The sequence below is a fragment of the Gavia stellata genome, chromosome 12, assembly GCF_030936135.1.
Source record: "Gavia stellata isolate bGavSte3 chromosome 12, bGavSte3.hap2, whole genome shotgun sequence".
Taxonomy (NCBI): Eukaryota; Metazoa; Chordata; class Aves; order Gaviiformes; family Gaviidae; genus Gavia; species Gavia stellata.
In genome coordinates, this window is record NC_082605.1 from 4,970,335 (window position 1) to 4,990,747 (window position 20,413).

Here is a 20,413-nt window from a genome sequence, read left to right on the forward strand (position 1 = left end):
TGACAAGAAGAGAGTTTTGCATTTCTTTGAAAGATAATTCTTTGTGCCACGCTGCCACTTGGAACAAGACGTTTGCCATTCCCTGTTCGCATACCAAGAGCAAGTGAAACACTTTCTTACACTGTTCAAAGTGTGGTACCATTTACTTCCAGCTCAAGCAATATGAATATATACCTGTATTTTACTAAAATGAAAGAAATGCAGCTAGATAATATGAAGACAAACCTAGGAGACAACCATATCTATTCAAATATGAAACACCAGGTAGGCAGCATTCCTCTGTTAAGGTGGTGTCTGAACACAAGTGTTACTTTACAAGTGCAACTCTGTACCTATACAGTGGAGACTCTGTAAAAGCAGTTCAACATTCCACTATCTTTGTGGCCATATTTTGTGTCATTTTTTGTGGTAAGACTAGAAACCCACAGGAAAGCATTCTTCCAGCCTCCTGTTTGCACGTGAAATTGTGGTGAAACAGGCTGAAAAAACACTATGCTTCACATCTAGTTTGTAGTCTATCATCATCTCCTTTTCTTGAAATAATGGCTTGCCTCCCTCTTTTTTAGGTGGATCTTCAGAGTATGGTATAAACTCTATTATTTCATAAACACTCTGAGAAGCAGGTCATGGGTAGTAAGGTTTCCTTAAAGCCTGTTATGCTAATACAGCAACCTTCACGCAGCCTCATGCACAAACTAACTAGACCGATTTCAGGTCTACAGAAATAAAGCGCAGTCTGCTAACTTTGCCTATTGCCTTTGCATAGGTCTTGAAGAACTAAGGGACACATACAGAATTATCAGCAATATTTTCCCCTCACCCCTTTTCTGTGAGTAAATAATTTAAATCCTTTACCTCTGATGGTAAGTTTTATCCGCATGTCTTCATCTATTTTAACAGTGCATCACAGGCAGTGCTATTCTGCACACCTTCAAAGGGAAAGCTCATGTATGAAGTCAAGGGAAAGGCCAGGTTTCATTTTCAGCATAAAGCAGTCATTTACTTCAAGAAAATGCAGGAAATCCAATTCAACTATACCTCCTGTGAAGTATGAGATTATTTGACTAAGGTCACAAGAAGTACTTCTTCTCTTAAGGGCAGATTATTTTTCACATTAAGCAGCTATAAATATATTTGAGGAAGAAAAAAGGTTCTGTCAAAGATTATCTTTTTCTGTTTGTAACTCACTCAGAGTGAATTCATAAATCTTGGCTGGGCTTTTAATTCACTGGAAAGCATATCTAGAATCTAATCCAGTCCTTAGACATAACTTGGCCAGCCAATGTCCTTCGAAAGAAAAAATTACATGTACACAAAATGCTAAATCCCAAATAACTCTTTAAAAATGCAAGTAATGTTGTCCCCTTAGATTGTCTCATTAAGAATGAGGTTAGATTGCAATCATTTGCCATCTTCATTTATTCTCCATAAATAATAAAGCAAAGTCATTCAGCTTAGAACAGCAATCTTACCTTCACAGAAGACATAACCTGGACATTTTTAATGTGACAAAAAAAAAATCAATATAAATTTCATTTCCATGTCACCATGTCAATAAAAAGATAAGCAAGCTGACTTACAGGGATAGGCCGAGGGTAATGTCCAATATTCATTAAACTGAACAGCCTAGTGATTCAGTAGGTTCAGGCACTGACATTTTTAATACTGATAAAAATAATTTCATCTAAGCTGAATGCCAGAGACTTGATTTACTTCAAAGGAGTACTTACAATGTTGGTATGGTCCACTAGATCACAGTCGTTACACATAACATTTATTTATAGTTATTCCCACTAACATAGTGTTATCACAAAAAAAGCTTTGGTTTATATTCATAGCGTAAAGATGAGAAACATAGAGCAACAAAAAAACACACTAAGCAAGACTTTGTTATTCATACAAAATGTTACTCTCTGTTAATACTCTTGTTCTCAGCGTACGTAATCTTGTTCTCAGGAGGCTAATAAAGGCACAGCAGCGAAGGCAGCTGCATGCACGTAAATCTTCTCACGTTCAGTATGCTGTACAATAGCAAGTTTCAACACTTATTAGTAACACTATTGAAATGCAGTGACACTTCAGCATGCTTAAGTTTCTAGTTTAAGTTAACCAGCCAAAAAACATCCTCAAAGTGAAAAAAGTTGACTGTTCATTTCACTTGCCTACAGATAACAAGTTAACACTAAAATATTTGGCAAGTTGTATTGACTACTATAAAAACTAAAAACCCAACACTAATTTCAGTCTAAAACTGCTTTTAAATCTGAAACCCTCCCCAAAAAACCCTAACCAAACAAAATCCCCCAAACCTGTCAGTATCGTGGTCCAGTCACTGGCATTCAGTACGGACATTTTCAGATTGCAAGTTTCTCTAGGTTTTCCTGATCTATACGGTGTGTAAGCGTTATCTTCTTTAGAAAATGTAAGGAAGCAAAGTACTCTGAACTCAGGGAAAGAAGAATTTGGAGATGAAGCAAATTTATTGTTCCAAGTGTTGAAGTTAGGAAGTATTTTAAATCAACAGCCACACACTTCATGAAAATCCAGCTAGTATGAATGAACAAATCCAGGTAACCCTTAGATAAGTTTCAAAGCTATTGTAACATGGTGTGTATATATATATATATATATCATAGAGCCTTGTAGGTAACCCATGGTTTAGAAAATCAAAGATGCCCTCTGCATAAAGGACAGGCAGAGAAGAGCATCACTGAGGTACTAGTCCCATTTCTTTCAGGCAAATTACTGCATAGATATCTAAGGTTAAGGAGTTCTGACACTTTTCTGAACAGCTTTTACAGTATCATAAGATAACATAATGAAAATACATTGTATTTGAAACCAAACAGCAGCATATTAGACATGCACTGGTAGAAAACATCCTGTGTACAAACTGAGATGTTAAAAGTACCATACACAACTTGGATGTTACTCTGAAAGCATACGAGTTTAATTTGACTTCATTTTTTGTGGAAAAAGTCTACACGGTCTTATTCATAAAAATGGAATTCTCAACATTCAGCTGTGGTGGGTGTAACACAAACATACACAGTCTTCATGTTCAAGTTCTTCATGGAGATGTCCTTTGTGATCTCTGAACCAAGAAAACAAGAGAGAAACAACACAGTTAGTGCTCTTGCTTACAGGTAAAACTATGAACACTTTTTTCTTTATGCAGACAGTTCTGCTGGTTCAATCAAAATGCGACTAGGACAAACTGCTCAGCTCAAAATTGCCTCCTGTTAAAGCCCACTGCATTAAAGGAAGGGTCACCACATGTCAGGATTGTCACTGCAAGAGCCGAAGATACCGTTCCAGGTTACAAAGTAGAGGTTTTTGAAAGCCTATGTCAGCCCACAGCTCCCAGCTTCACATCCACACAGAATAATGTCCAGTTCAGAAAATTCTTATAATGCAATGATATGAAGTCAATCAATACAGCACAACACACTGAAAACCAGAATCCCTTGTAAATGTTACATAACAGCAGCCATGCTAGACCCATCAGAGATCCATGTCCTTTAGTATCCCCTCCCTAACAGAAGACAAAACACGTGGGAAGGAGTACAAGAATAAGAACATGCATACATTAACTTGACTTTTATACCTAAGGAAAGGATTGTAGTAGTATCTGCTGAAAAACTAATTTCGCAATCTTGTCGAGTATGCCTAAAGAATTTCATACCATACCAGATCAATTCCCTAAGTCTTTTCAGAGCTATATGTATATAGTTTGGAACGGTAATAGGATAAAGTCTCACCAACAAACCTCTTTTAAGGATACAGCATACTTCCAACAAGCTGATTCAGGGTTTATAATTATTTATGAAACACAAACACAGAGTAATTGCACTTTGTGGCTACAGAATAAGTCACCTGCAAAGTTGGTAGGAACTGGAAATCTCTTTGACTGTTCTTGCCACCTTACAGAGCATTTTCCCAAGAAGTGAGGTGCTTCGTAGCTCAATGCTTCCCAGCACCCATCAGCTGCAGCGAACTACCCCAATAACAAAGCGGATTGTTTTGAATACTGGAAGGTACAGCTTCGGAACAAAAGTAATCTGAATAACAAATATACCAGAGGTCTCTTTCCTAAGAAACTTCAAAGTGGTAACCACAAATACATCCACTGAAACCAAAGCAAAAGCGTATTGGGGGTTACGGTGTTACTCTGCAGACTAGAATCCCTACAGACAGCACAAGCAAATAAAAGGTAATTTTAAATCTTGGCACCGGTGTTAGCACAAATGACAGATTAATAGCATTCAGAACAGCTGGGTGTTTTTTCAGGAGAAACAATTTCGTAGTGTACTGCACTGTATCACAGGACTGACGTCTGATAGTCACGCTGCTGTAACGCGGGCTCACCTCCAGCTGAGAGAGAGCAAGGCAGGGCGTGTATGGTGGGGGCAGGCAGGTCTGTGAAGTGCATCCATGGAGGTAATGTAAAAGCAGTTTAGTTTTCAGTAACATGGTGTCCAAGTGAAAACTGATTCTAGAAATGGAAGCAAGGAGTTTTGTTTCCGTGTAACAGTATGCACGCTCCTTCTAACATTAAGGCCCCCATCTTTCTTTGATAAATATTTTGGTTTTAGACCAAGCAGATATAGTCTGCATTGAAGTTTAAGCACCATCTATTAATTAAAGAATTAAGAAATCCTTATGGATCATGATGGTAGTGTTTTTAAGGAGTTCTCTTCCAGTGTAGTGCTCTGCTTTAAGCTGCTGAATAACCACCTACAGAGCTAAAAGAGTGAAGATATAATCCAATTCAGCAATTAGGGCTTTATTCCCTCACTAACCTTCCTTCCCTCCCCATCAAAACGTTACCATCAGTATGTAAAAACGTTATTTTGGTCTGCAGCAGCAGCAGCCAAACAAACAACTAACTTGGTCTCAAAGTCTTTTTTTAATTCTTGATTTTTAAAATCCTGAAAATTAGGAACTACATGAAGCTACTATTTTCAACAGTATTTAAGACAATAATTACTATTAGAAATTGAGAACTTGATTCATCAACAAAACGTAAGGACATCCTCCTTTCTGTGCCAATTCCTCCAAAGGAAGGCTTTGGAGTTAGCACATTAAAAAGTATTGCCTTCATCCCAAATGTGTCTCTGAATCAGCTACCTGTAATGTGTGTTTCAATCTCGTGAATAAGCAACGCTCACCACTTGGACATTAATTTATAGAATATTGGGAAAACATTCCAAAAGGGGGGTTAAAACCACATTTGTTTCTCAAAAGTTGGCAAGCTTTTGTGCAATAGATAGCAGATGCCCAACTGCCTGTACCTGACAACATTTACAGAAACTATATTTTCAAAACTGATAACTCATTTTCCTCCAAGTGATTTTTTTTCTCCCTTTTCTTTTTATGAAAACATGTATCAACCTTCCAATTCATGGCTTATTTTCAAACATTTCAAATGGTTAACAGCAGATATTTTTTTTTTTAGAATAAACCATAAAAAACTACTCAAGAAAAGTGACTGAACTTTTTTTTTTGAAGGTAGGACTTCAAAATACATTGATAAAAAGATGAGTAGGAGATTACAAAGTTGCAACAATACACATAAACATTAATTGAAATAATGTTTTCCAGAGGCAAAATATTTGTTTTATATGCAGCACTTATCATATAAAGAGATCTGAAGATAAAGTACCACCATTTCAGTGTTTATATGATTAAAAAAAAATGTTATTAAAGGAGCTGCATGGTGAGAATTACATCTGCGATAGCAGAAGCATAGCTATATGGCATAAGCATGTGTTAGCTACACAAATAAACCTCCAGGACCAAGTTCTCTACATTCTGAGTCTCAAAAAGACCACATCAGTTGTTTTAGCCTTCAAAGAGTTATCACATCTGATCTTTCACATCATCGTGATTTGTCACTTTCTATGTTTTATTTCAAATTTAAATAGTTCTGGAGAATTCATACTACAAATATGTTATAGCGATTTCCCTTTTAGGTAAACGCATTTTTACAAATCCTGACTTCAATTGAGACTTAAAGGCTATAAACTTTACTTGTCTCATCAAAGCTCAAAAAAGTTTTCTATAATAGTTATTTAGTATCTTAACCACATGCTATGCTGCTGGGAACCCTTTTGCCCTGTAACAATAATAGAAACCAAAAAAGAAGAAATAAAGTGTAACATAATTGCTCCTGAATGGCTACATTCCTAGTCAGCAAGGTCTTGCACATGAATACATTTTTTGTTTACGCAAATGAAGTGTGGCTGATATACTTGGTTCTTACACCTTGTGCTGTTTCTAAACACTACAGTCTCCAGTTCTCTATGTTTGTTAACACCATTCAGCACATTATTTTTAGCAATCAGCTCCAACTATCACTAGAAAGTCTCATCAACATTTGAGATCCATTTTACTTACAAAAATGGCTTTTGAATAAACAGAGTTCAGATCAAAAAAAAAAAAAAACCAGCCAAAAATTCACAACAAAAGAACCCACAGCTTACTTGCTCTGATTCTAATCTGTCTGTCTCAAATCCCTTCCACCCAGGTGGACAGCTAAGTGACCCCAGTTTTAGCCAGCTACACTAGAGCTACACTCCCCCTCCCCTCATCAGCTGAGAGGCACCACCGGAGGACATTCATCCCATCCTAGGATTAGATACCTAGTTTAAACAAGATGTCTATCTTTTGGACAGGTAACCTAACAGGTTAAGCGTCATGTATCCCTCCCAAACTGCTTGTAAGTCACGCCATTATGATACACTGGAGACAGAATCCTTTGCATCATTTCATTCAAAGAGTTGAATTTTCCTGAATCCACAGAAATATCTGGGGTTTTTACCACGTAGTTTCCCACCAATTCTTCCTATCAAATAAAGTCCCAAATCTTTCCAGGTCCAGTGTTTTAGCACTACAGGTGGCTACATCTTTAGTCTTATCTTTCTCACAAGTCAGAGATTTTTGTTTCTAAGCCTCACCATCTGTCTGTGGTTTTGGAAGACACTTTAACATTTCAGATATGTGACTATGTGATAAAGCTTCCTACTTCCCAGGTATTCTGAATGAATTCCAGCTGATGTAACCTACTGAGTCTGACCTACTCACACAACTCTAAAATAGATCTGATACTCCTTTTCCCCCCACTGCTGTTCTCCAAAAGGAAGGAAAAAAAAATAAATCTGCAAAAACATGGATGTTACAGGAACAATTTGAACAGGTTCTTAAAATATTCACACTTTAGAGTCACTCACTTCTAGGAGGAGAGTCACTCTTTCTGCTTAGTCACAGCAGCATGCAACCACCGTTTACATTGGTGACTGACCTTTCTGTTGCAAAAGGAAGAAACTTTTACAGAACTTGACTTGGCCATTTCATTAATTTATAAATGTATATGTGTGCTTATATTGAATATTGAATTACTGGGCAAAATTAGAAATCAATGTGTAAATAGTGTGTATTTAGTAATCAAACTAGATCTCAGGGAAGAGGTTACATTAGCCGCTTCTCAACAGAAACCTGCAAGTATCCTTCAACAAGCAAACTAAAAGTTAGTACTTACCCTCAGTTTGTGCTTCATCCAGGAACAATTTTAGCCTCCTGCTTCTGAGCCCAAAAACTTTTGCCGTTTCATGTAGAAGACCTTGGTACGTTAATCCGTTCTGACCAACGGGGTTTTCCATTAGAAGAGTTCCCACTGTACCTCTCTGACATTCTGAACAAGATAAAGAGTTGGATCACTATTGGTGAGGAATGATATTACTTCCTTTGTCTCGGTAAATTGAAATTCAGGATTTCTTCTTCCATTTTATCTCTATTTCTTCATAATGCTAAGTAATAACCAATACCAGCCTACTTACAGATATTCACTAATTAAGTTCATGAGTTATAGAATCAGAAGCATAAGTGATTACTAGCAGTTTAACAAACAAAAGAAAACTTTGCAGAATTCTTTACATGGGGATACAGGATAACCTGGAGACTGGGAAACATGAAATATTTCAACAGGACACACAAACCACTAACAACTAGAGGAGCTCACAAAGCACCTTCTGATCATCAAATCCCCAGTTAAAAACCACGTTTTTGGCCCAAGGAGGTTCCCAGTAGCGTCAGTAAGATTCCACACGGACACAGTCCAGCAAGGACTCATACCAGGGCAGAGATTAAAAGCGAGTTACTAACAACGTAACTTTTTCAATGTGAGGTTTCAGAGTAGAAGTTCCAAGATTAGCAGCTGTGAAACGGCATTACATGCACATATCTATACTCCAGATCAGGTCAATAATGCAGTTCATTTGGCTTTTAAATAGCACTACGGAACATTTCACTGGCTGTTTGGTAAAGAGCTGACGACTCCTTCGTTTTTGGTCAGTTTTAGACTCAGCCTTTTACAATAAGCAGCACAGGTGAGCTGACGGTCAGAAATAGGAAAGCAATGCCAAAGGGCTCATGTTTAAATGCTGTCCCTTTATCTCAAACTGGCTCTCCTTTTTCTTTTCTGAGAAGAGGGAGAAAAGCTAAATATAAACATTGTGTTTATTAGAAAGCACATACTAGGAAAAAATAAACAAAATCACCATCTACCAGTGAAAATCTACGTACTTATCTTCATCAGTAAGCAATGGTGTCCAAAACTTCTATCACAAAAAGCTCAGCCTGTAAATGAGGAGAGATCAGTATCCTACAGACCTTGTGGTTTTGCATTCATTAACTGCAAGTTGATATACTGGCAGAGCAGAGCATCAGGGGAGTCGATCAGAGCAGGTGCCAACCCTGTTGTCACATGTAGAGTCTTTCCGCTGAGACTAAGCAAGTCGGTTTTGTTTATCAGTTCTGAAAAAGAAAATGAGACCAGTCAGGCCATTACAGAGAAGCGGAGGTCCAGTTCTCACTGCATTAGCTGACAATGAAGCTTTCCAACTACTGATTCCACTGCGGAAGCGTTTCCCTCTTTGCAATGCCTTGCTCAAAGAGCATGTCTCCATTTTGAAAAAAGGAATTTGTGCAGAAATACTTTGTTTTCTTAACAACACAGAACACTTTGTTTGCTGTGGAAATTAGCCTCTACATACCATTTCTTACACATATAAATATACGACATGATTACTTATGCAATAAAAATAGGTAAATAACTTAAAACAAGCAAGAAATTATTCACTTAAGCCAACCATTTCTATCGCATTAACTCTGATCTTTGCCTCTACCCTGACTTCCCTAGCTGAAGCGGCACTGGCTATGCGTTACTATGCAACATCAGGACATTTCCCTCATTAAACTCCAGATGACAATAAATGTAAAGTCAGTAGCTGGTTAGCTCATGAATAATGCCCTCTGCATTAACATTTGTGTTTAATGTCAACAATAGCTGATGATTCAGCAGATGACTCCAGCCATGCATATTTAGAAAACAGTGGAAGATCAGATCCCAAATAGGACCCATGTCTCAAAGGATTTTAGAAGCAATACCAGCACCCTGAAAGCCCTCAGATGAGAAACTAATGAGGTTTCTGTAATACAAATTAAATATGTAAGGCTGCATTCTGCACTACCTACATGAGCAGCTGCCTGTCTATCACAGAGGTAGAAAGAGCTGCCGATAGCCACAACATTAAAAATACAGAGAAATAACATCACTCTCTGCTACAAAGCTTTTGCAGCTACAAAAGAACTCCAAAGACCAAATCCAGGAAGAATTAATAAATTTCATTTCTTGTAAGAATTGTGCCCTGCCTGTACATACGGAACAGGCACAACTGTCATCTCTTTCCGACAGGTTTTCATTCCATACCAGTCCTACTCACATGTCACGGAGCCTAATCTTCACAAAGCTTATTTTCCGTCAGTTCATCTGAATGAATTTCAGATTCATTCAGGGGCAGAAACATCACTCCTTTTTCCAAGGATGTTTGTAAACTTGAAAATGAAAAAAACCCAAAAACCAAAACACCAAAACCCAAACCACAAAACCAGAAAACAAACCAACAAAAAAGGTGAAAAGTAATCACAGGTTACAAGCTCTCAAAATTTTGCCGACTGCCACATCAAAGCATGAGCCACTGTGGAAGACTTATGAGACTGCCCTAAGGAAGCATGAAGGTTTCCCATATCTACCCTCAGACTGCATCTAAAATTCAAAAATGCTATCTTTTAAAAATCAAGGGTTTTTTTAATATATATACACACACACATATATACACACACATATATGCCAGCTACCCAAATGCTTCTTTGGTATCTCTGAGGTGCAGGCACATGCGCAAGCACAGCAGTGGGCATTGCTTTTGGTTTTACTTACAGAAAAGCGAGAAAATAACTAAATTAACAAGTGGAGAGGAATTAACAAGACTTCATCACATGGAAAGGGAGTCAGCAGCAGGTTTTTCCTAGCGTAACCCTAAAGCAGCATGGCTTGCCATTTACATACAACTCGTGGGTAGGAGACAGCACTTGTGAGCAGGGTGCTTTACAGAGCAAGAAACACACGGCTCAAGGAATTTGGAGTTTGACATAACCCAGTTGCCGGGATCTGTGCAGATCTATGCAGGGCAACAGGGCACGAGCGACAGTAACGGCGACTCGCGTACTTAACAAATCTAGCATTTTGCATTACAGGACCACTGACATTTTCACAAGGAAGAGCTCACGTACAGTGCTGTCAATGGCGTCAGTTCATATAACCTTCTAATAAGAGCAAGAAAAAGAAAAAAGTGGATCCTTTTTTCATATATAACCATACACTTGGAAACAAGCAGATATTACAAGTGCTCATCAATATTAAAATCACTTTTAAAGTCACTTCTCCCTGCAGCTGAGATTTAAGTGGTAATACTCTTCTCAGCCTCACGGCCTTTTAAAAATTAAAGATTAAAAAATCTTCTTGTACTCTTGTTCAGAAAACAGTGCGAAGAACAGAATTTAAAATAAATAGCCATCTGAAAATCACAAAGATGAAATAAGATGTGGACTAAGAAGTTTGCAAGGGGATTTTTGCCTCACCTTCCTTCCCCCCCCTTTTTAAGCCTGACATGATTTACAGCTTCATTTATTCCCATACCTTCTTTTTTTAAATAGGTTTTTTTCAGCATGGGCTACTGCCACAAAAGCTGAGTGCAACTCAGAAAGCATTCCCAGTAAGAAGTTTAGAAAGTTTCCAGCTTTTCATCAATCTAGAGCAAAAAGAAAAAGTCACAGACAACGGTTTGTACCATCCGACTTGAGCCCAGCCTCTTCCCTTTAATTTTTTTTTTTTTTTTAATGTAAAAAGAGACAAATTCTGTTCTCAGTTTCTGAAGGTCAGTACAAATCCCAGAGCCTTGCTCAGTGCTTTTGCAGTCACTCAAAATACATTGATTCCTGTTGGGGAGGAAATGTTTATCCCATTATTTCAATGTTGCACTGAAAAACAGGGACATGACATATTTTAGCCTGCCTTCATACAAGAACTGCCTGATTTTGTACCATTACGCAACCCTAAGTAAATCTGCATCACAATTAGAAAACAAGATAATAAATTACTACAAGTAAAGTGGACAGCCCTAAAAACCACCGGAAGGAAAATAAGGAACCAGAAATACGGTTTTACTGGGTCACAATCTTGTTAACACGCATGGGAACGATTCAGCAACAATTTGTCCAGAATGCATAACCTTTCTTTGCAATTCCTCTCAGAGTGGCTAATGCCAACCCCCTGCCTCACCTAACACAACCCTGGAATCACCGTTAGGCCTCGCCTAGCATTACCCACGTGAAGGCTGGGCAGATAAAGCAAAGGGACTGCATCTGAACCAAAACATCAGGAATTTTTGGTTCTATTCTCTAACATCTTTAAGAGCCATTTTCTTTGTACAGGCCTTCAACCCTGACTCCTCAGGTATCTTCTGCTGATTAATACTTACTCGAGATCTCTGCCAAACTGCAACAAAAGTGAATTTGATAACCTAATCTTTCCAAGGGAATTTTCATGTTGTTAATAAGTGGGCAGGGGAAAAAACCCGCTCTGCCCAGAGCACTTACAAAGACTGAAAGTCTAAAATCAGCACGCCAAAATGGAAAGTCCCAAAACGATACCGACACAGCAAAAGCAACAGGGAAAGGAAAGAAATAAAGCCTTTGTTACTACTGCAGAAAAGAACCTTTGAGGAAGAGGGAAGGTTTACATTTTCTTTACCAAGTCCCTTAGGAATTCAGCATCAATAGATAGATGCTGCATCCTTTTGTCCTGTTAGTGGCAGAAAACAAACGAAATAAGGAGTCAAACTGCTTATAATCATAAGGAGATGAGAGTTTCCCAACTCTTCTTGGCCTTTTGCAGGTCATCTCTTAATAACGGTACTGAATGAATTGTAATAATTGTAATGAATTGTACTAGTACATACCCACCTCTGTAGGCACATACCACACTGCTATGAAGTATCTCACTAAGATTTGGAAAATTATTTCAAGGAAAACTATTTCCTCCTTTAAAACATTAAAAAAATTCCTATAAATCATCTATAACTGAAAGCAGACAATAATCATTTTGTGTGATAGAACTATTCAGTTCAGCTGAGCTCAACTTGGAAAGAGATTTTATCACAGTAAGGTAAGTGCATTACATCCGCTATGAAAAACCCCAAAACATTCTTCTAGAAATACTTTCAGGAAAAGACAAGAAAACCAAAGATCAAGACAGACTCAAGTAAGACTATTCCCCTTCTGATGTCACAGGTAGGCACGAAGTGGTGATCCTTACAGTCCTACGGGCACCCCAAAACAGCCTTTCACAACAACCAATTAAAGTATCTCCCTCTTAGCTGTTGCTTCAGTAATATTTCTATGAAAACACACTAGCCAAAGTTTCCATAGCCATCCAATTACCATTTTTGCAGTATTTTATCATTTCTGTATCACTCATTTTAGACTTAATATGAATGGTGTTGAAACAGACAAAGTTTGAACTTCAAAATGTGCCTGTAACTAACCCTAAAAACATACAAAGAGTTCACTATTGCTGTTCAAACATCTCTAAAGTCATACCACAGCACGGCCACTACAACTACTCTACTTTCTGCATTCATTCACTGAAGTGTTTGGTTACTAGTGTAATCTCGTTCTCAGTGTGCCCATTTTTAAGTTGTAACTTTTCCTGATGTATTGAAATATTATACGTAATGTAATAAAACAGCACCTTCATCTCAGGGGAGAAAACGCCAGTTTGCTGGTAGGGTCTCATCGTCACTAACTGTAACATCTTTCATAATATTTTTCTTCTGTTTCAGCTGTATTATCTTTGTAATGAACAAAACTATGACATAGCCTGTAACTCTTGATATAATCCATAGACGATTTTTACATTCTCATGCCTTAACAGAGGCCAAATTCAAGCTGCAAAAATATTGCAGAGATTATTCTAAAAAGAAGTAGTGTAGGGATCCTCAAGTTTCTCTAGGGTGAAAAAGCAACATATTTTTCCTCTACAGACAGCAGTTTGCATTCAGTTTAAATTCTCACCCTGCCTACTGAAGCATTAGGGGAAAAAAAAGCATGCAAAAGCTGATGGCAGCTCGCCATCAGTATATAGCATTGCCTGGACCCAGTGGAAACACTTCCTGAAATAAATCAGATTTTGTCCTGATGAGAACTGCAATGGAAATAAAATAACAGAGGAGATGAGCATCATTCAGCAGCAGCTTTTGGAAACATTTTGATGTGACTATAAACACAGTCTCATAAGCTAAGTACTATGAAATAGAATATTTCCTTATGCATTTTCTTGTCAATTTTGTGCGTGTATATATATATAAAAATTATACAGTAAATAACTCCTAGCTGTTGCTAGAAAGACTTTCAATTTTCCTTGTCATACTCCATTTACCTGTTTTTCCATTAAAAACTGTCAGTTTTGAATTTTTAAGACCAAAAATGCAGGAGACAGCATCTATAAGTCCAGTGAAGTTCAGGGCATTATCTCCTTTTGGATTTTCCAGCAGCAACACACCATCTAAAACCAAAATTCAGAAATTAAAATGCAGTTTGGAAGCAACATCCAAATGTCAATGATTTTCTAATGACTTCTAATTACTTCCAGGGAGTTTCTAAGCTAAGTTCAAACTGGCAACACCGCATCTTCCAGAGATTTTTTTTAGTAAGAAAGGGAAAGAGGAAAGAAAACAGGGAAACCGACTCAAGTGTACTTCAGACTCAGAGTATGAAAGTTATGTTTGTTTTTATTAGCAAAGCAGTCAAATTTTTATGTCACAGAATTATAATCCAGTATTATACTGATTAAAAACTGACAGACTGCGTGCCCTCTGAGATGCTCACCAGCTTACATAGTTACGTTCATTATTATTCAGTAAGTAGCTTTGTAACCATGTTAAACAAGGCACGCTTTGACACGTAAACTGTAAACATGGGCAGGAAAAAAATTCCAGAGAGTGCATTTCTCTCCTTTTCTGTCCTTTAATATATTAACTCAACCTTGTAACACTTTTAACAATATCACTGCACTCATCTTTTCATTATCCATTATCATTATATTCTCTAGTTTTAAGTATTTTTTTTCAGGTCTACACTTAATATCGAAGTTTTTCAAAACCAGTATCTCCTCCACACAAAGGCATCATCTACATTTACCGTACTACATCCAGAATTAAAAATTCTCAAGGTACACACGCTGAGCGTGGGTGAATGTACATACACAAATACAGAGCATGTACGCCTCCATATAGATATTCAGATACAAACCCTTCCGCAGAATATAAATAATTCATGTGCACACCTGAGTATTTACCTCAGGTCCACATCAGAAGACAGAGACAACATGTGTTTTTGCTTATTTTCAAGAATTATTTAACACTACTATTGGAAGGGAGTTTGCACCATCTTTCAAACAAATTCGTGCTCCGACATTCATCACACCGTTTTCCAAACAATCTTTTAACACCACAACTGACAATCAAACCCGGTACTTTCCTACCTTGCTCTGTCCCATTAACACAAACTTTGAGGTTGACGTAGGCACAGGCGGGACCAACACACTGACACAAACCACCTCTGACGAGTGTAATTTCTAGCTCTGATCCCTTCAGCTGAAGAAAGAGAAATATTATGATTATTTGAATATTGTTTTATTAAACAAACACAACAAAATATTTTCCTTAAATAAAGAACATTAAGATCTTGTCTTATTATACTCATCACAGAATGGTTTGGGTTGGAAGGGCCCTTAAAGATCATCTAGTTCCAACCCCCCTGCCATGGGCAGGGACACCTTCCACTAGACCAGGTTCAGAGACAGAGTGCTTCAAATATTAATTTGTCTTTAATATATGTTAAAGATAAAGCAGTATTTAACACATAAGAAAAACAGAGAGAAATAAACAGGCTGATTTTCACAAGTGATAAGCAGTGATGACAGTCTCCCAAAATATAATCCAAAAGTGAATATACTTAAGAGAGAAAGCCTCTTCCCGAGATAATTCAGAATATCTGAAGGCAAGACCCTGCTCTCCGTCGCTGTCTGGAGAAGCCTTTGTCCGTCTCCAAGGGGCTACCGGGGACAGCCAGGGGTAGTGGCTGCCTTGATATCAAGTCAACATTTGTTATTATCTCCCCATTAGCAATTAGTGACTCAATTAAAACTTCAAACACCCCAACAAGAAATGGAACAAGTAACTTCATCCTGTCTCTTGTTTGCAAAGGAAGAGACTTGAGAATCAGTAGCAATACTACAGAAACAGACTTGTTTTGTAGAGGCCTCACACCACAGCTTTAAGACTGTGCTTTTTCCAAGGGTCTTTTCCTGAGCTAAGTACAGGCTGGAATTAATCCTGCACTTAGACCAATTTTCATGAGAATCACACTCTAAAAGATCTCTTAATTACAATTTGTAATTAAACAAATATCCTGGAGAGTATCAGTTGTTCATCTAAGTGATTAAGTGGCCATTTCAGCCAAATTTTTTGTAAATTTAGAGATGGTCTTTAAGAGTCCCGGCCCAAAGGCTCACCAGCTCAAACGCAGAAGTGCCACTCTTGCTGAGCACCTGTTACAAACTAGGGAAAGACACTTATGGAGCAGCAAATCTCATTTTGTGTTTACCCAATTCTACCAGCAATTAAAAAGTCATTTTTCAAGTAGCTGCTTTTCCTTCCCGATATTTTCTGAGCAACTGCTGATTTTTTTGTTGTCTCTCAGAGCAAGTCTTTGGGAGAAGAGTTCATAATTAAAGCCTTGTATCAAAAATTGATCAAGGATAATTTCACAGAAATACTGATCCCAGATGTAATCAAAATACTTGTACAAAAGACAGACTGCATTTCACTTTTGTGCCAGTCTTCACATATATTCAACGTCATGCAGACCAGTTATTCCTTTTAGTATCTTCCAGAAATTTGGTGCAACAATCCTGTCACAGTTGACTTAACTTATAAACTCATGCGTGGAATTACACACTTCATTCTTTTAATTGCACCTGCTTTTATATCTGAAAAAAATCAATATAATAGTCTATATAATCATCACTGCAAAGCATTTCCCATGTCAATGCTCCTTATCAACCCCCACCAACAGAAGACACTTGATGCATAATTCAATTTGAATTCCCATCTTCATAGTCTTTATGCCTGAAACTGCTAGTAAAATGCAATGCAGTTATGACTAATAAAGACAATCAACCATCGCCATGTCTGCTGCACCAAACTACAAATCCATTGCACACAGCTGCAGCTATTCTCAACCCTCTGCAAAGGGCCAAACTTCTACACTGAAAGCATTTCTAAAGAAGGGCTTTTTCATTTCAGATATTTTTATTCACTGCTCTTAATGTGACAAGCTAGTTGCAGCAGAACACAGTGTACAGAGTCAAACATCTGCCCTAAGCAATCCATCTCCGCAGCCCCAGGAAGCACGACATCCAAGGAGGGCTTTACAGTTGCGCTAAAATCTCAGTCATCTGTTTCCCTCTGCAACCTCTATTTTCAAGTCTAAGTATCTGACTAACCATTCAGAGGCACAGCAAGTCTGTAAGCACAGTAACCACCTAAATGGGCAGAAGGCAACCCATGCAGCAAAGACCGCAGATTAATTCCCTAGGGAGGTACTTTGCAGTGACTGAGACTCCTTAAAGTAAAATAATAACAAACAACTCTGCATTTACTTACAAAGTTTTTCTTTGCCTCCCTTTACCATACATCAACTTCAGTATATAGCTTCAGTACACAGAGCTTGACTAAATCCCTGCTCATGTTTTGGTTTGAAAAAACCTCCACGCGCAAGATTTTAAGCAGACAGGTAGGCACTCTCAGCTCTATGACCATCGCAAGATTATTCTGTTTCTATAAACTCAGTCATCAATTGCAATAGCCACACGGAACTGTCTGTCCTATATAGTCTTATTTCAGCTATAATTTTTTAGGTTTACACAGACTGAAATACGACATCTGTGCAAATGCATTGCCACAAACCTCATCATTTCCAAAACTGAACGGATGCCTGGTTTTTGCTGACATCCAGACAACAGCTATCAATTGTATCCATAATAACCAGCACCTTCTGTCAGGGCAAGATTTCATCTTTACGTAGGCAGCATTATTTAAAACTAATCCAATAGACTCATCTTTCAGCTTTCCACAATGTTTTTCTTCACTAGAATCTGCTAAATTAAGATTTAGAAAACAGAACAATAATAGCGGGGGGGGGAAGCACACTTGCACAGGCATGAAAGCTTTCACGGAAGGACACAGTGACCAACATTAAAGCTCATGTAGGAGGCAGTTTCAGAGGCAGGTGTTGAGACAAGTGCTTCCCAGCACTATACATTTTCGTCCAGCTGCTTTTACATTCTAATTCAGATTTGATGTTAACCTAACATCGAACTGTCCATCAGCAGTATCCCAGTCAAATAAGTACCTAGAAGAAATAGCAAAATCTTTTCACTGATTTCTCAACCATAACATTCTCCACTTTCATGTAGTGTTTTTCCCTGTTTGTCACTAAACTAATAGTTTTGAAAAAGGCCAAAAAGAGCTTTGTTTCAAACCTGTACAGCTTTAGAGGTGTAATTAACAAGTATAAAACACTTCCTTACACATACTGTTATTAAGATGGATAAAACATGTGCTTTCCTTTCAGCTATTCACAGACCCCCAAGCCATTCTGTAAATCAAATTTTAAAGTCTGATATATTGTAAGTTCTGGTCTTTCTAGTCTGGCATGACATTTAGACTGCAGAATATTTCATCCAAAATTCTGCTACGAATGCCTTTTGAATATAGCAAGTTTGAATAAAACCATGGCAAAAGTACTCTCAAAGCACGTCAGAAGAAACAGTCAAAGGAAACAAAGGAAACAGTTCAAATCTGCTGCTGAAAGAACAAGCCAATCTGCAAAACTGCATTGTTACAAAAGACTGAACTTTAGCAATATGGGGCAGAAAACACAAGCATCCTCAAACATTCATAACTGAAGTTGGTCTGACGCCAAAAGACAAAATTCAGCCTCAAAGGAGAACATTTCTAATGAAGAAGCATATTAACTTAAAGAAATCAGAGCAATGATATTTTTGCTCTCTAAACAATGTACTAATCCAAGTACAAATAACTGTGTGTATTCAGCTTACACAAACGGCTACCTAAGATACTTATTTTGGTACCCAAGCAGCTTAATTTTCAAAAATACTACACATAGAGAGCCCAACTATTTTCTTTTTTAAACCAAAAAGACTAAGATGGAAATGTATAAATATGAAACAATATCCACTATATCCCACAAACATTGACATGCAATTTTTCTGCGATTGAAGCACTTTGTTCAGTTAAAAGCAGGTAACAAAATGAACTATGCAGTCAACGCGTTTTCCTTCTTACTTGGGTTGTTTCCTGGATGAGAACTTCTTTTGAGGTAGGCACCGGGTAAGGCTTCAGGGCAGCCTTTATTGTTGCAAAAATGAAATCTGTATGTTCCTTAATAACAGTATCCAAGTAGTCACCTTCTGGACATGATCTGTAGTACACTGTAATCTCATCTGTAGGAACCAGATTTCGCTGTAGGATACACCAAATATACTATTAATGACAGCAAGATGACTTTCACATATACAAACTAAAAGACGATACTTGTTACATTAAAGAAAAAAGTATCTTGGAAAGATATTTACCAGACATTTGTGAAAAGTTTCCACAAAAGGTTTAGAATAAAACAATTCTTTTGTCAGAAGGGGAAGCAAGAGGCTTGAAACACGGTGAGTTTTTCTTCAAAAGATAATGACCAAATAGTGTACCTTACTCAAAATGTCTCGCTTCCCAATTCATTTACCAGCTCTCCCCCTTCGTGAGCTGAAAGCCTACCAAAGTTATTAAAAAGCTTTTCTTGATGCACAAGAATTTTCCTGGCATTTACGCATCCTGTAAGCCTGAAATTAAACCCTCGGCTCTTTACTGAGTAATTGCTCAATCAGTGACATTTTCTTAACACCCAACAGTCTCCAAGACATTTTGGGATTGTTTTGGAAGGTGGTGACCAGGCCTTTAAGTTTTCACACTAGTTCTGCCACATCTCACATACTACCATAAACTTCAGAAAAAGAGCAATTGAATTTGAACAGTACGCTTATTAAAGCTGAATTAGAGCAAAATTCTGCTTCAGTAAGAGAACTGTTTCAAGGAAAAAAAAAAATACCAGCACCAAGAAAACTTTATTTCTAATGTCTGCTAAAAATAATGACTACCCTAATGCCAGTAGTAGTTACTGTGGATCTGGAATCTGTGGTTTTTATTACGTGTGCACTTTTACAGCAGGAATGGGAATGAAGGAATGACAGAATAAATGCATATTAGCATCATGTTAATTATTAGGCAAGATTAAGTACTTTGATATTCATTTAAGTGAAAATAAATTATGACCTTACAGAAGTATATTTAAATTCCTTCCTGGTTTTATGTGATACAGATATAAATCTATAGAGTTTTTATATATACATATCCATAAAAAACTATTTTGGTACAAATTTGTCATTTTTCAGTCTTATACTGAAGATTCATGCAGTCTTAACTGCACAGCTATCTCTTCCCAAAAACATGTCTCATGAAAATTTTTTCCACACATCATTTAGAGCTCTTCCAAGATTTCTTCAGGCAGAAGTCTAAAAAAAATACAAATTCTCATGCACTGCCACCAAGTTAGCTAAGTAGGAGAACCCTACATATATCGTAGAAGAACACGTTCCACGTGCTTGCAATGTGCATGAGGGGACAGGGGATTATTTGGTTTTGTGGGTTGTTTTTTTTTTTTAAATTTGCAGGTTCTGAAACCTTTAGACTTCTTTATACCAAGTTAAATATTCCTTAATGTCCTCTCCAGATTAAAGGCTTTTTCGACTTATCATCACCTCCATGGTGACCATGCTTTCTTGGCACAAAATGGAGATACTGAGTGCAGCTCTTTTTATATTAGT

At 37.5% G+C, this 20,413-nt stretch overlaps 1 protein-coding gene across 1 annotated transcript in view; it reads right to left on the bottom strand.

Moving 5' to 3' along the window:
- Positions 1–2,280: 2,280 nt before the first annotated feature.
- Positions 2,281–20,413, bottom strand: part of IARS1 (isoleucyl-tRNA synthetase 1) — a 105,534-nt gene continuing 87,401 nt past the window's right edge. Inside the window, exons 29-34 of the mRNA XM_059823571.1 lie at positions 18,828–19,004; positions 14,939–15,050; positions 13,835–13,960; positions 8,671–8,814; positions 7,541–7,693; positions 2,281–3,094 (exon numbers count right to left, since the gene is read on the bottom strand). Coding sequence (XP_059679554.1) covers positions 3,012–3,094; positions 7,541–7,693; positions 8,671–8,814; positions 13,835–13,960; positions 14,939–15,050; positions 18,828–19,004 — 795 coding nt within the window. The 3' untranslated portion in view covers positions 2,281–3,011. The remainder of the gene's footprint in view (positions 3,095–7,540; positions 7,694–8,670; positions 8,815–13,834; positions 13,961–14,938; positions 15,051–18,827; positions 19,005–20,413) is intronic.